Below are 15,741 nucleotides of genomic sequence, written 5' to 3' on the forward strand. Positions count from 1 at the left end.
CCACAGTAATTTCCCAATCCCAAGGGGCTTTCATTGAAGGAAGACAAATTGTTGATCAAATTTTAGTAGCTAATGAATGTGTTGCAAAGAAGAAGAAAAAGGGTGGAAAAGGTTTTATTTGTAAATTGGACTTAGAAAAGGCTTATGACTTAGTGGATTGGTCTTTCCTTATTGAGGTTATGAAGAATTTTGGGTTTGGGGAAAATTGGAGGCGCTGGATCAAGGGCTGCTTAAGCACAATTCACTACTCAATTCTGATTAATGGTTCTGATAGAGATTTCTTTCCAGCCAAGAGAGGTTTAAGACAAGGTGACCCTTTATCTCCATTCCTCTTCACCTTAATTGCAGAGGTCTTAAGCAGAATGATCACAAAAGCAGAGTTTAATGGTTTGTTTAGAGGATGGAGGGGGGGGATGAGATTGTTGTCACTCACTTGCAATTTGCAGATGACATAATCCTCTTCGGTGAGGACTCCAATTCTGAGTCCCTAGGAAACCTTAAAGAGTTGGTGAGATCCTTTAAGAAACTGTTAACTTAAAGGTCAACAGTGGATCTCCTAGGTAGTGAAGTCAAAAATTGGCCTTTGGATTATCTAGGACTCTCCCCTAGGTGGAAATCCAAGATCTGAGAGATTTTGGAAGTCCATATTGGAAAGATTTACTAAAAAACTAGCTCTCTGGAAGAGGAATTATATTTCATACGGAGGGAGGATAACCTTGATCAAAGCCACCTTAGCCAATCTTCCTATCTACTTCATGTCCACCTTTCGTATACCTGTCAAAATTGCTAGGCAATTAGAAAAGATAATGCGGGATTTCTTGTGGGAGCCGGGGGACGGAAAGAAAGACCACTTAGTGAAATGGGAAAAAGTTAGCAGATCCAAAGAAGAGGGTGGGCTTGGTTTAGGCAATCTAATTTATAAGAACTCAGCTCTTCTAGGAAAATGGCTTTGGAGGTTTCCTCTAGAAAGAAACAGGCTATGGCACAAGGTGATTTTTAGCATTATAGTCGGTCGGAAAATGGCTGGGATGCAAAGGTAGCCCCCAATGCAAACTCCTCTCCTTGGAAAGCTATCTATGAAGTGTATCCTTTCTTTATTAATCTCATTAGTTATGGTGTTGGCAATGGGTCAAGAATTTTGTTTTGAGAGGACCTGTGGATAGGTAGTCAACCACTAAAGGTCCAATTTCCTGTGCTTTATTCAATTTCCAATTATAAATGTGAACCCATCTCTAAGTTTGTGAATTTCTCAGCCTCGGGATTAAGTTGGGATTTGGGGTTTAGAAGAGGTCTAAGGGAAATGGACTGTGATTCTCTCATCCTCCTCTTGGCCAAACTTGACTCCATTTTTTTGGATCAACGTGTTGAGGACAAGAGAGCGTCGTCAACTTCTTCACATGATCATTTTACTTGTGCATCCTTCTTCAACTTCCTAATTCAGCATTCTACTTTGGGGATGAATTTAGTGAAAGAAATTTGGAGCAAGCCAATCCCTCCTAAGATTCAAGTTTTTTGTTCGGAAGTTTTCCTTGGTAAGATCAAAACCATTGACATGCTGCAGAAACGAAGGCCAAACACTTGCCTTTCTCCTCACTTGTGCTTTCTTTGCAAAAATAATGTTGAAACTATTTCTCATATTTTCTTATCCTGTCCTTTTGCACATGGTATTTGGGAGCATCTTTGTTCTCTCTTTGGGTGCAGGTGGTCTCCTCCTCGGGATGTGAGAGGGCTCTTTGATCCAGTTTTCTTGCGACAATCAAAGGCTAGAGGAAGGCTAATGTGACTGATCAAAAAAAACGCTAATGTGGAAAGCTGTGAGAACTGCATTGATTTGGACCGTTTGGGAAGAAAGAAACGGAAGGATTTTCAAATGATAAGAGTAGATCTGATTTGGGAGTCCTGGAAACAGTTAAAATAAAGGTTGCTCATTCGGTAAAGTCAATGGAGGATTTCAAATCTTTCTCTATAAATGATATCCTGAGAAAGTGGAAGGAGGTGGCTATGTCAGCTCAAAATAAGGAAAGAAAAGTGATGGAATGGAGACAACCAAAAGCCAATTGTGTAAAACTCAACTTTGATGGTAGTTACATACGCAATCAGGATTCAGCTGGGATGGGAGGGGTCTTTCGAGACTCAGAAGGGAAGGTGCTTGCTTTATATTCAGGTCCTGTAACCAATGGTGATGCAGTGACAGCAGAATTGTACAGTCTTCTTCAGGGCCTTAAATTTGCTAAGCAGTTTGGGTTTCTTAACTTGGAAGTGGAAGGGGATTCTCAAGTGGTTATCTCATGGACAAGGAATGGTACCAAAATCCCATGGGCTTACAGGCCTACAGTCCGCGAAATTGAATCCCTAGCAAGAGGGATGAATGTCACATTTAGATGGGTTAGAAGAACAGCAAATGGGATGGCAGACACATTGGCTAAACAAGGGACTACAAGACAACAAATTTTTTGGGTGAAAATCTAAAGTTTCTAGTGGTGGCGATCTTTCCACCCTGATGTAATCTTTTCTTTTTGATGCTTAATAAAATTTTTCTTCATTGATCAAAAAAAAATGTACAAGGGACTGTACATTGGGGATGTTACATCAATATTCCTTTATTATTATCTTTTTGTATACTAAACTTCTTACACAACCATAAAATAACTAGCAAATGACACATGGAATCTACAGATATAAGTATGAGATGTAAATCAGTCCTCAAATATTAGGTGTAAATTTGAAGATTAGAAGAAAAAGGAAGAAGAGAAGTAAGAACAGCAACACAAGAGAAGAAGATGGTAAAAAGAGAAGGGAGAAGAAGAAGAATCGAATTATCTTCCCTTTCTCCTCTAATCCTTTTTTTATTAAGAATTAAAGTTAGAGTAATGACAAGTATGCCCTTAAGTGGGTGGCCAGCTAGGCAGTAACATAAAGAGATTAAACAAAAAAGAAATAACTAACAGGTCCATTAAGAGAGGCCCATTAGCCAACAATAAAAGAAAAGATATTACAAGAGAAGATACTAGGACCCATTCGGCACAGTCTCTTTACACTCCCCTCAAGCTGAGCATAGATGTCAATCATGCCCAGCTTGCTTATATAGTGTGTCATTTTCCCTCTTGGAACTCCCTTGGTCAAGATATCAGCCAATTGCTCGTCTGATGTGATGAATGGCAAACAAACTTCTCCTGAGGAAACTCTTTCCCTTATAAAATGTCTATCAACCTCAATGTGCTTAGTTTTGTCATGTTGAACAGGATTATGTACAATGTTGATAGCTGCTTGGTTGTCACAATAGAGCATCATTGGCTTCTCGTAGTCAACCCCCAATTCTTCTAGAAGGGATCGTAGCCACAGTAATTCTGACACACCATGTGCCATTGCCCTGTCTTCTGCTTCAGCTGAGGATCTAGCAACTACAAACTGTTTCTTACTCCTCCAAGACACAATGTTCCCAGCGACTAGAGAACAATAACCTGAGGTGGATCTCCTATCATCAATACATCCTGCCCAATCAGCACCAGTGAAAGCTTCCAGCTTCATGTGTCCATGTTTAGCAAACAGAATACATTTCCCTGGAGTACCTTTCAAGTAACACAGAACCCTTTCTGCAGTAGCTAAATGAGTATCTCTGGGAGAATGCATAAATTGACTAATAACACTTACTGCATAGGAAATATCTGGCCGAGTCATGCAAAGATATAACAACTTCCCAAGCAGTCTCTGAAACACCCCCTTATCAAATAAAAGCTCACCATCTGTAGCAGAAAGCTTATGATTAGGATCAATGGGAGTGGAGATTGGTTTAGCTCCAAGTTTACCAATCTCAACAAGGAGGTCAAGGACATATTTACGTTGAGAAATGAAGATACCATCCTTAGATCTAGCAACTTCAATGCCCAAAAAACACCGAAGATCTCCCAAATCGTTGATCTCAAATTCAGAGTTGATGAACCTTTTTAGTTTACTGACCTCTTGAGGGTCATTACCCGTGACCACAATATCATCAACAAAAACTATCAAGAAGGTCACCAGAGAGCCATTTCTCTTCAAGAACAGGGTATGATCAGATTGAGTTTGTGTGTAGCCAAAGGAGACAAGAGCAGCCCTAAACCTCTCAAACCAAGCCCGAGGAGACTGTTTGAGACCATAAATAGATTTCTGCAGTTTACACACCTTGCCTTGCATTTCCTTCCCATACACCCCTGGAGGCAAAGACATATAGACTTCTTCATGCAGGTCTCCATTCAAGAAGGCATTTTTAACATCAAACTGGTGTAGGGGCAAGTCAAAAGTAGTGGCTAGAGATAACAAAACCCTGATTGAGGTCATCTTAGCGACAGGAGCAAATGTCTCAAGATAGTCAATGCCATACATTTGAGTGTAGCTCTTAGCAACCAGCCTAGCCTTAAACCTCTCAATAGAACCATCAAAGTGATATTTAATGGTAAACACCCGTTGACAACCCACTGGTTCCTTCCCTTCAGACAAGTCAACAATATCCCAGGTATGGTTCTTATGCAAAGCATCCAGTTCAGCCATCATAGCATCCCTCCATTCAGGTTGAGATAAGGCTTCCGGTACGGACTTGGGTATCACATGGGAAGAAACAGATGCAAGAAAAGAGTAGTAGGAAGGAGAGAAAAGGCTGTAAGACAGGTGTTTGGAGATACAATGGGCTGTACACTTCCACTTGCCCTTACGGAGAGCAATAGAAAGTTCAAAGTCTGGGAAAGTTGTAGATGGGTCAGAAGAAGGCTGACCTGTTACCTCAGTAATGATGGGAGGAGCAAGAGGCTCTTCTGTAGGAGTGGAAACAACCTGCCCATGTCTGAGTCTCTGCCTTTGGTACCACCTTTGGAGAACAAGAGGAGGAGGAATTATAGGAGAATGAGGTGGAGGAGGAGGAATAGGAATATCGGAGGTAGGTCCAGTGGGAGAAGTAGACACCTCATGATAGGACTCAATAGCTGGAGACATAGCAAAGGGCTCTTCAGATTTCTCCCCCTCAGGAGAAATGCTAAAGAAAGGATTCAACTCAGCAAAGGTGACATCCCGAGATACAAAGCGGGTGCCACGAACTGGATCAAAACAGCAATATCCCTTCTGTGTGGAAGCATATCCCAAAAAAACACATTTATGAGCCTTAGGTTCAAACTTGTGCCTTTGGTGACTGTGAATATGCACATAGCAAGTGCACCCAAAAACACGAAGAGGAAGAGAAAAAATATCCTCATCCGGGAAGAGAAGGCTAAAGGGGGTTTTGAAGTCAAGGACCTGGGAGGGCATACGGTTGATCAAAAAAGTAGCAGTAAGAACAGCATCTCCCCAAAATTTTATAGGAACATGGGATGCAAACAAGAGGGATCTGGCAACTTCAACCACATGTTTGTTCTTCTTTTCCGCCACCCCGTTTTGTTGTAGAGTGTAGGAACAAGAACTTTGATGAATAACCCCAAAAGTTTCAAGATAGGTGGAGAGGGTTCTCTCAAAATACTCCTTAGCATTATTAGAACGGAATATTTTGATATGAGTGTTAAACTGGGTGAAGATGAATTCATGAAATTTTTGCACAATAGCTGGTACTTCATCCCTGGATTTCATGAGATAAATCCAAGTGTAACGAGAGTAGTCATCAATAAAAAGGATAAAGTACCTGTAACCCCCCATAGTTGGCAAATGATATGGCCCCCACACGTCAGAGTGAACAATATGAAAAGGAGAAAGAGATCTTTTATTGCTTATTGGATAAGAATGTCTACAATGCTTTGCCAGTTCACACGATTCACAATGAAGACTCGATAAATACACTCCCTTAAACATATCTGGAAACAAATGACTCAAGCAGAAAATGACAAATGACCAAACCGAAAGTGACATAACAAGACTTTGTTAACAGACTCTAACAAAACTGACTCTAAGGCAACTCCATGAGGTGGTCCCAAAGCTTGATCCGGTGTGTCCAGCAAGTATATTCCGTTCGCCTCATGGCCATTCCCAATCATCCTCTAAGATTGTAGGTCCTGAAAAACACAATGAGTGGGAAAAAAGGTTATGCTGCAATTCATGGATTTAGTTAAGCTGCTAACAGATAAAAGGTTTGTGTTAAGTTTAGGGACATGAAGGACAGAGGATAAATAAAGGGTGTCAGAGGTCTTTGTATCTCCTTTACCAGAGATGGGAGCAAGAGATCCATCAGCAAGGAATATTTTCTCTTTGCTAGAGAGAAGGTGGTATGAGCAGAAGAGATTGGACAGGCTGGTCATATGGTCTAATGCACCGGAATCAATAATCCAAGGGATTTTATGATTACCTAAAACTGAAGCATGATTTGCAGAAGCACAAATACCCGAGTGAGCAAATGCTGATGAAGATGATGTGTTGTTGCTGGAAGAGTGAGATGAAGAAACAGTAGCTTCCAAGTGATTTAGTAGCCTCCCATACTTTTCAAAATCCACCTTCATTGCCGCCAACTGCTCAATGCTTGATTTCTCTTCACTCTCCTTATTTCCTCCTTCAAGTACTATAGAAACATTAGCTGCCTTAGGCTTTCCTACTTGCCTGCCCTTCTTAGAGCTGTTGTTATTCTTAAACCTATCAGGAAGAAGCTCAGGATGAAGCTTCCAGCAAGTGTCCTTTGTATGCCTCGGTTTCTTGCAATATTCACATATCTGCTCCTTTTTCTCAGTAGGACCCTTTGGCTTTATTCCAGCATGTGCAAAGTGTTCTGTAAGTGGACCCTGCAACTGAACCTGCCGCCTACTCTCCTCACTACTTATCATAGCATATGCCTGGGAAAGAGTAACCTCATCTCTAGCCAGGATATTTTGCCTAATGATGTCAAACTCAGGGTTGAGTCCAGTGAGAAATTCAAACACCCTATTTCTCTCCACCAATTTCCTATACATTTCAGCATCATTCTTATTCTCCCATACAACTGTCTCCATAACATCAATTTCTTGTCATAAGGATTTCAGTATAGAGTAGTAGATTGCTACACTCTTCTCCCCCTGTCTTAGGTTCTTCACATCACTTTTCAACTTATAGACTCTGGCTACATTCAACTTCTATGAATAGGTCTCAGTAACACTGTCCCATATCTCCTTAGCCGAAGACATCCAGAGATAATGCTAACTTATATAAGGTTGCATAGAATTGACCAACCATCCTATGACAGTATAGTTCTCTTGCATCCATTTCTCAAATTCAGGGTCTGTCTCTTCGGGTTTCACTTTACTACCTATGAGATACCCAAGTTTTCCTCTACTACAAACATAAATTCTTATAAACTGTGCCCAAGCAAGATAATTTGTCCCATCTAACTTGATTGTGATTACACTAGTCAAAACGGAATCTACCGAGACAAGGCCTGAAACCGGCACTTGCTTGAACTCACTTCCGTATGGCTCCATTAATCAAATGAAAATCAAAGAACCAGAAATTTTGTCTATATAAACTTACTTGAAGTCAAACCAGAACCCAGATGCTTGAAAACTAGGGTTTTACTCCGTCCAGCTGTTGAGGAGGAAGAGAGAAGATGCAACCTCCTACCAGAACTTCCCAATCTCTTCCAAACCTGAACCACCCTCCTTTAGGAGTCACAAGACACCTCCCAAGCACAGAGCGCCACACCCAAAGCTTCACCTTTACCTGTACCTTCGAAAATCTCTAATCGGCTAGGGTTTTGGGCAGCAACAGAACAGCACCGCTTGTTGGCAATATCCAGCCAGATTTAAACTCTCCAAACCCTCTACCAACTAGGCCAGAGATCCTCTGAACTATAGAGAATCTATCTCTCCATACACTCTCTTAATCTAAGGGTGTATGGGAAAAGAAGAAGAAAAGAAAAAAAATGAAGAAATAGACCTGCTCTGATACCAAGATGTAAATCAGTCCTCAAATATTAGGTGTAAATTTGAAGATTAGAAGAAAAAGGAAGAAGAGAAGTAAGAGCAACAACACAAGAGAAGAAGTTGGCGAAAAGAGAAGGAAGAAGAAGAAGAATCGAATTATCTTCCCTTTCTCCCCTAATCCTTTTTTTATTAAGAATTAAAGTTAGAGTAATGATAAGTATGCCCTTAAGTGGGCGGCCAGCTAGGCAGTAACATAAAGAGATTAAACAAAAAAGAAATAACTAACAGGCCCATTAAGAGAGGCCCATTAGCCAACAATAAAAGAAAAGATATTACAAGAGAAGATACTAGGACCCATTCGGCACAGTCTCTTTACAGTATGTCATTTAAAAGGGTTCAAAAAATGAACATTCAACCATTCATGTACATCCCTGATTAGGCATAAGCCCCTAAGTTTTTTTTTTTTTTTTTTTTGAGAAAACAGTTAACTTTATTCAGAGGAAGCAAAAGTACATGAGAAGATGTACAAAAAAAAGCTAAGGGCTCAAAGAGTTATACAGGAAGAGAGCTGTCGCTACAAAGGTAATCACTGTGAACACCAGCCTTTGCCAGACTATCAGCTACAGTGTTTAGCTCCCTAGGAACCCAGCCCAAATGTGCATTCAAAGTAGAAAGGATGTCTCTCCCTTCAGACAAGTAATGAGCTAAAGCCTAGGAGCCACCACCAGGATCAGTTAACCAATTAATAGTATATTAGCGGAGTCTCCTTTGTGGTGATATTCAAATAACCCAGATCTCTTGCTATCCGGATACCAGTTAAGGCTGCCAAGATTTCAGCCTTTGTTGAAGAGGCCATCCCAATCGGTCCACTGAAAGCCCAACTAACGTTGCCATCTCTTCTTCTAAAAACACCTACAATTCCTGCTTCACCTGGATTACCGAAGGCACTTCCATGAAATACAAGGTTATCTCTCCTTCCTCAGCAACTCTGAAACTGCAGGGGGTAGTAAAGTACACATGTTTGGAATATAAAAAGTTTACTGCATTCCTTTGAAGATCAAAAATAGAGACCTCAATGAACATTTAACATGGGGACCTCAATGAAAGCATTCTTCAATCACTACTTGTTTATCCATTACAATATGAGTCTGCTATGCAGCAGTTACTTTCCTAATGTTGATATACTCATTAGAAGAGCAGAGAATGGAAAACAAGGGGGGATCAAGATTTTCTGTCATTGCAGTCTCCAGTTCAAGACCAGTACATATCTTACTTCTGATCCGCAGGACCACAGTCCAAGTTTTGAAAAGATTTCAGACTCAACGTACCTATCAATTTTCAGACTCGTTATGTACAAACTTTTAAGATAGGATCTGTCAGTGCAAACTGAATCATATAAAGGAAGTGATGATACAATTGGTGGCATCTCTTGTTGTTTATGCTGGATGGTTACATGGCTTAGAAGTGTAATAAAACTATTCCAACTACTTTATTTTTTTCCAGATGTCCCCCTCCTATCATTTCATATCTTTTTTTTAAAAAAAAAAAAAAATAAGTAACTATTCATTTCCAATGAAGGCAAAGCAGGGGGGCATATACATGAGGAGATGTACAATCAGAGAGTAAGAGGCCCCAAGAAAACCAAAAATTACAGAGGTGAAGTATTAGCACTATACAAAAAGTCCCAGAATCAGCCACCAGATTCATCTCTTGGGATCCATCTGAAGGAATAATTCAGCACAGTCAAGCGATCATGGATCTCATGAAGGAAGTGAGCCAATCTCGACAGGCCGAGGTTCCACTTGCATATCATTTCATATCTACATGCCTTCAATATAAAACACATTGGACAGCTTCCAAAAACCTTTTGTAAACTTAGGGCTATTTTGTTAGGACTTAGGAGAAGGGACAAATAGCCTCAAATTGCTCTTCTTTCTTTTCTTTTCCTTATTCTTAGATTTTTTTTTCCTTTATTCTCCTTCCTTTGTTTAAGTATTGTGAAATACTTCTTCATGGATTTGAAGAGAATGCAATAAATATTACTGTTCATGCTTGATCTAATTAGGAGAAAGTTCATTAAAATAAAAAGAATGTATAAAGTATAGTCTTCTGTAAGTGAAAATAAAGGGGAGAGCTAATCTATGTACCTCTGAAAAGGGTGCTTGTAAATATGTATATTTTATTGTTTTATAATTAATAAAATTGATGGTTACTTATCAAAAAAAAATAGAAACATATACACAAAAGTAGGTGATAAGAAATCACCAAGGAGACAACAACCAAACACACAAGAAAACAAAAATTCCATTCCAAAACCAATCTCCACAATAGATAACCTTCTAAACCAACTAATGGAAATGCACGCCAACCTCCACATAAGAATAAACAGACACCTCCCAATGTTACAAGATACCAATAGAACAGATACACATAGTTGACACTTAAAACCACAAGACACATCAACCCCCAATTTCAAACAGGACATAATAATAAACATTACACAACTAGACCCTTCTAGAAATAACAATAAAATTCAATACCTCCCCCAACTCCCCGTGAAAAGCTTCAGAAGCATCATCTAATCGGAGTGCATCCCAACCACAAAACCACAGTCACTTCAAACAGGACACAGTAATAAACATTAACACGGGATTCACACAACTCAATCCTTTCAAAAACAATAAAATTCAATACCTCCCTTACCCCCCCCCCCAAGAAAAAAAAAATTCCAGAAACATCATCTCCTACTCCACCCTAAATATCTATTCCACTTTTTTTTGATAGATAAGGGTTATTTTATTAATCAGCACAAAGGATACATCTTACAAAAATCCCCACAAAGCAGCGTGAGATGCCGCCTCTAAACTATATCATAAAGCTTACAAATGAGCCCATAAAAACTGCTTCCTATGTACCCCTTGTTTGGCTAAAGAATCTGCCAACCCATTTGCCGATCTTCTTTCCCATTGAATTGTGACCGTCATATTTGACGTTGACTATCTGAACCTTCTCAAAGCTCCTCTATAGGACCATGCTGCCATTTCCAGCTCTTTTAACCACCCGACAACCAGTTTAGAGTCGCCTTCAATGATTAGTGTTCCATTGCCATCTCCTTAGCAATCTCTGCTCCTTTTAGAATGTTTGAACTTCCGCATTGACTGAATCTCGCACACCTATAGGACCAGAATATAAAGCTAATCTGCTCCTTTTAGAACTGCTTGAACTTCATCAATATGCTCATCAGTATCTGGATTTGTGGTTTCAGAAAGCATTGTTTTCTGTTACTTCAAAGAAGATATTGTACAGTATCATAGTTGTTTGGCAAAGTACTAGTAGTCCAGTCAATCCAAAATTCACAAATAAGGAAATTACCATCTCATGATACAGCAATGGAAAACTGCCCCACCCCCAAATAAAGATATATAAAAAAACATTGTACACTATTATGTTTCTGGTCTATAAGACATCAACAATTTTGAACATAAATCTCATGACCAAAAAAAAAAATCCTTCAAATGCATAAAACAATGAAAATAAATCTTACAAAGAGAGCAAGAAGTTGTATTTTGGGATTTTTACTCCCAAGGCGCTTCTTAAGAGTCTTCAAGGCATCCTTTGCTTGCCTGCAATTCAGAACCAAATTAGGAAAAATGAAATACCAAAATTAGTGGAAATCTTTTTTTTTTATTTTGATAACTGCAAATCTATTTTAATAAGAAAAGGGTGAGGAAAAATAATTGAGCGAGTATTATACAAGTCTGCAATTAGAAATAATTAAATAAATTGTAGAAGGCCAATAACCATAAAAATGGAGAAAACAAAGAAGAAGGCCAACTTCCAAAACTTTTGCAAATGGTAATGTGGAAAAGTAAGAAAACTCCATCCATTTATTTCTACAACTGACAACTACTGTGGATTTAAAAAACACAAAGAGAACTATCTTTGTAGGACAAAGGTGGTAACATATAACAGAACCAGCTTCAACAGGGAAATATCACAAGCTTTTGAATTGTTGATACAGGGACATGTTTGCAATCTTCTTAAGTAGAGGATAAACCAACATTTTCTAAATTGATCCTAATATAGCAAAAACCTTATTCAAATCATGCACTCACATTTCATAGAATCATAGTTTGGAAACTGACTTCATGCTCAAAAACCAGTCAGCCAAAATGACAAATTTACTCAATCAGAAATCAGAATTAACCAACTTTAACATAAAGAAATGCATAAAAATGTGCTAAAGGGAGGGCTAACCCCAAATACAACTCTTCAAATTAAATTTCTTCTCTAGCTAAACAGTCTGCTAAAAGGTCGGCCGATCTTCAAACCCAATGGAACGAAATGTTGGCTCTTGAGGCCAAATGTCCAGTTTCCCTCATAAAAAACCAATGTTTTAAAAACCAACCCAGAGGCTGAACAATTTTTTGTCTCCAGGTCACTGGTCAGCAGTTCAACTGTCTGGGTCAAATGGGTCAGACTGTGAAATGCAGCACACACACACATGTATAAACATGTATTATATCAATAAATAATGTATAATTATATTTTACACATGACATATGTATGCATATATGGTTAATATTAGGTAACATTTTTAATTTTATTTCAGTTTTTAATTTTTATAAACAAAAAAGATTAAAAAAATGAAATTTAAGGCCAAAAAACAAAAATATGGGGCATCGGTGCCTTGGAATGTGTAGACCCAGAAAAGATATCCAAAATAAAAAAAAAAAAAAAAGATCACCCCAGTCCAACAACTGAGCACAAAGATATGGCCTCCTAAAGTTTCAATACATTGAAGTGTGTAACCCATGACCCAGTGACCGGGTCAAATGGGTCAATAGTTCAACCGCCCAGGTCAGTGGGTCTCTGACCAAGCCAATGGTTTTTGACAAATTTGCGGCTTTTAGGAAAACTGAACCGGGAAAAAGGGCCAGGTGACGGTTCGGACGGGTCAACAGTCCCCCTCAAAAGACACCATCCCCCTCAATTTTTGGTGTGGTAAGGCCTAAGGCAAACACCAACCACAGTTCCTGAAGTAATGAAAGATCTCGGCTTGGTAGAATCCCCTGCACCTATGGGCCAAGAATTAATTTTTTATTTTTCAAATCATGAAGTAGATATAAGTTTATACATTTGAGTTAGGTAACTGTTGTGAGGATTATTTAATTGTTATTTGATAGTTGTTGTTAGTGGGTTTAAGATGCAGTCAGTTAGTTATTTTCTTTCTTTCTTATTAGTTTGTTTCTAGGGAGTGCTGTCAGGGGCATACTTGTAATTTCCATTCTTTTTATATTAAGTTAATATAAATAATGAACTGGCGGCAGCCAGAAGGAGTTTTTTCCTTTTCTCTCAATCATATCTTCTTCTTCTTCTCTTTCTATCTCTCGTCTCTCTCTCTCCATGAATGATTACATGGTATCAGAGCAAGGTTCTGGGCTATAAAAGAATTTCGGTCTCTCCTATTTGAACCTGCTTCGTCCTCTTACCCTTCTTTGATTTCTTGGACGTGGAAGACAGAGAAACCCTAGCAGACTATTTGCGCCTCTTCCTTTGGGTTCTTCCTTGGTCGTAATATCAAGGAAACCCTAGTCGAAGAAGGGCGATGCAGAAAGAGACTCCCTTTCTTCTCTGTTCGATGTTGTGAAGTCAGTTTCTGGTTGGCACCTTCGTACAGGTGTTGGACAGGGTATGTGTTCTTGTTTTTTTTTTTTTTTTTTTTTGGCCCATGGTGTGAAGGCCTTATTCCTTGGTTCTATACATTCGTTTGGATGCTGGATTGTTAGACTGTATGGGCTGTAGTCGGACTGATAGTTACTATTCTAACGTCTGCCTTGGCTGGTGTTGGACTGATTACTGGGCTGGTTTAATGACCGAACCATCACAAAGTTGATTTCAGCAGTTTTTTGTTTTTTGTTCCACATCCCAGAAGTAAATTTCTTGAGGGTTGGTATTTTGTTTGTGGTTGTTGTGTAGTTGTATTGGATTTGGTCTGATTTCAGCAATACTCTATGGCAAACTATGATTCAACTTCATCGGGGTTACACCGACCCGCAGCACAGCTGGTATGGGAGGTGAAAACATGATGTTTCCCATGCCCATTACCCCTTTAAATGGTCTAAACTACCTGGAGTGGGCTAAAAGTGTAAACTTTATGTAACGGCAAGGGGAAAAGCTGGTTACATAAATGGAAGGGTGAAAGAACCCAAGAGTGAGACAGCTGAACATGATAGGTGGGACCAAGAAAATAGTATCAGTGATGTCTTGGCTCCTTGCAGCCATGGAACCTGATGTGAAGAAGAACTTTATGTGGGCAGACACCGCTAGTGAGACCTGGGAACAGGCCAAAACTACCTATTCTGAGCAAAGGCATTATGCCAAGGTTAATCAGTTGCAAGCTGAATCCTCAACCTGTAAACAGGGAAATCGTAGTTTGTCTTCCTATTATTCAGCCCTTACTTCCATATGGAAAGAATTGGATAATTATCAGACTATAGAGTGGAAACATGATGACGATGCTAAGGCCTACAGGAAGCTGGTTTCTCAGCAGCGTGTGTTTGCCTTGTTGTTGGGACTAAACCCTACCTATGAACCCTTGAGAGTTCAGATCTTAGGAAGCAAAGAGTTGTTGTCGGTTCACGAGGTATACTCCCTTGTTCAATAGGAAGAAAGTAGGCGGAGTGTGATGGTTACAACCGAGGGGGAGCAACAAGTTGCTTTGGCTGCAATGAGTAATAACAACATGGGGAAGAAAGGTGACACCAAAAAGGCTGATGATAAAGACAAGTTGTTTTGTACCCACTGTCGGCACTCACGGCATACACGTGACACATGTTGGGACATTCACGGGAAACCCAAGTGGGCAATGAAGAACCAAGAACCGGGTAAAGGGCAAGGTCAGAAGAAGATGAACACAGCACATAATGCAGCACATGTGGCAACCCAAGATACTCAGGTTGTCGGTACTACTCGAGACCACCTTAATAATTCTGACCCCAAGGAAGATATAGTGAATTACTTCAGAGACCACTTGGAGTCATATGGTAGGGCTTTGCGACAGATGGATAGCTCAGTCACTAGTACTCCTACTTCATTTGCATCTACATCAGGTAATACGGCTTCTGCATTCCATGTCACTCCCACTGGTTCCCCTTGGATAATTGACTCAGGGGCCTCTAACCACATGACCGGTAAGTCAAACTTGTTTCAGACTTATAGCCTTTTGTCAGGAAGGGATAAAGTGAGACTTGCAGATTGCTCATTCTCCTCCATTGCAAGCCAATGATCAATATCTCTTCCCCATGGCCTTAACCTGAATTGTGTATTGCATGTCCCTCAACTTCCTATAAATTTGCTTTCAATTAGCAGTATCACAAGCTCTTTAAACTGTAGTGTAACCTTTTTTCCTAGTTCATGTGTTTTTCAGGATCTAACTTCTGGGAAGACGATTGGTAGAGGGAGCCTAGTGGATGGTCTCTACATTCTCGACAACAAAGCTGGTCTCTCGGTGTCATCCTCAGAGTCACATAGTCAGTCAAATTTTTTTGTGGCATAGTCGGTTAGGTCATGTTTCTTTTGAAATAGTAAAGTCTTTGTTTCCGGTTTTATTTAAGTCATGTTCAGTGTCAGAGTTCCAGTGTCAGACGTGTCAGTTGAGCAAACAATGTAGAACAACTTTTCACTCAAATAATAAAAGATCAAGTGTTCCTTTTCATGTTGTGTATTCTGAGGTATGGGGGCCTACTACTGTAACCTCTGAGGGCGGATATAAGTACTTTATCACATTGATCGATGACTACTCTCGCTATACATGGGTATTCCCTATGCGTAGTAGAGACGAAGTTCCAAAGATTGTGAAAGACTTCCAAAGGATGGTATTTAAACATTCCATGTTGAAATA

The 15,741-nt window shown here is 39.6% G+C and overlaps 1 protein-coding gene across 1 annotated transcript in view; it reads right to left on the minus strand.

Moving 5' to 3' along the window:
- Window positions 1–15,741, minus strand: part of LOC104599542 (TOM1-like protein 3) — a 51,288-nt gene that overhangs the window by 23,729 nt on the left and 11,818 nt on the right. Inside the window, exon 3 of the mRNA XM_010262119.3 lies at window positions 11,383–11,461. Within this exon, the coding sequence (XP_010260421.1) occupies window positions 11,383–11,461 (79 nt within the window). The remainder of the gene's footprint in view (window positions 1–11,382; window positions 11,462–15,741) is intronic.

The sequence above is a fragment of the Nelumbo nucifera genome, chromosome 1, assembly GCF_055504915.1.
Source record: "Nelumbo nucifera cultivar China Antique chromosome 1, China Antique-T2T, whole genome shotgun sequence".
In the NCBI taxonomy this organism is placed as follows: Eukaryota; Viridiplantae; Streptophyta; class Magnoliopsida; order Proteales; family Nelumbonaceae; genus Nelumbo; species Nelumbo nucifera.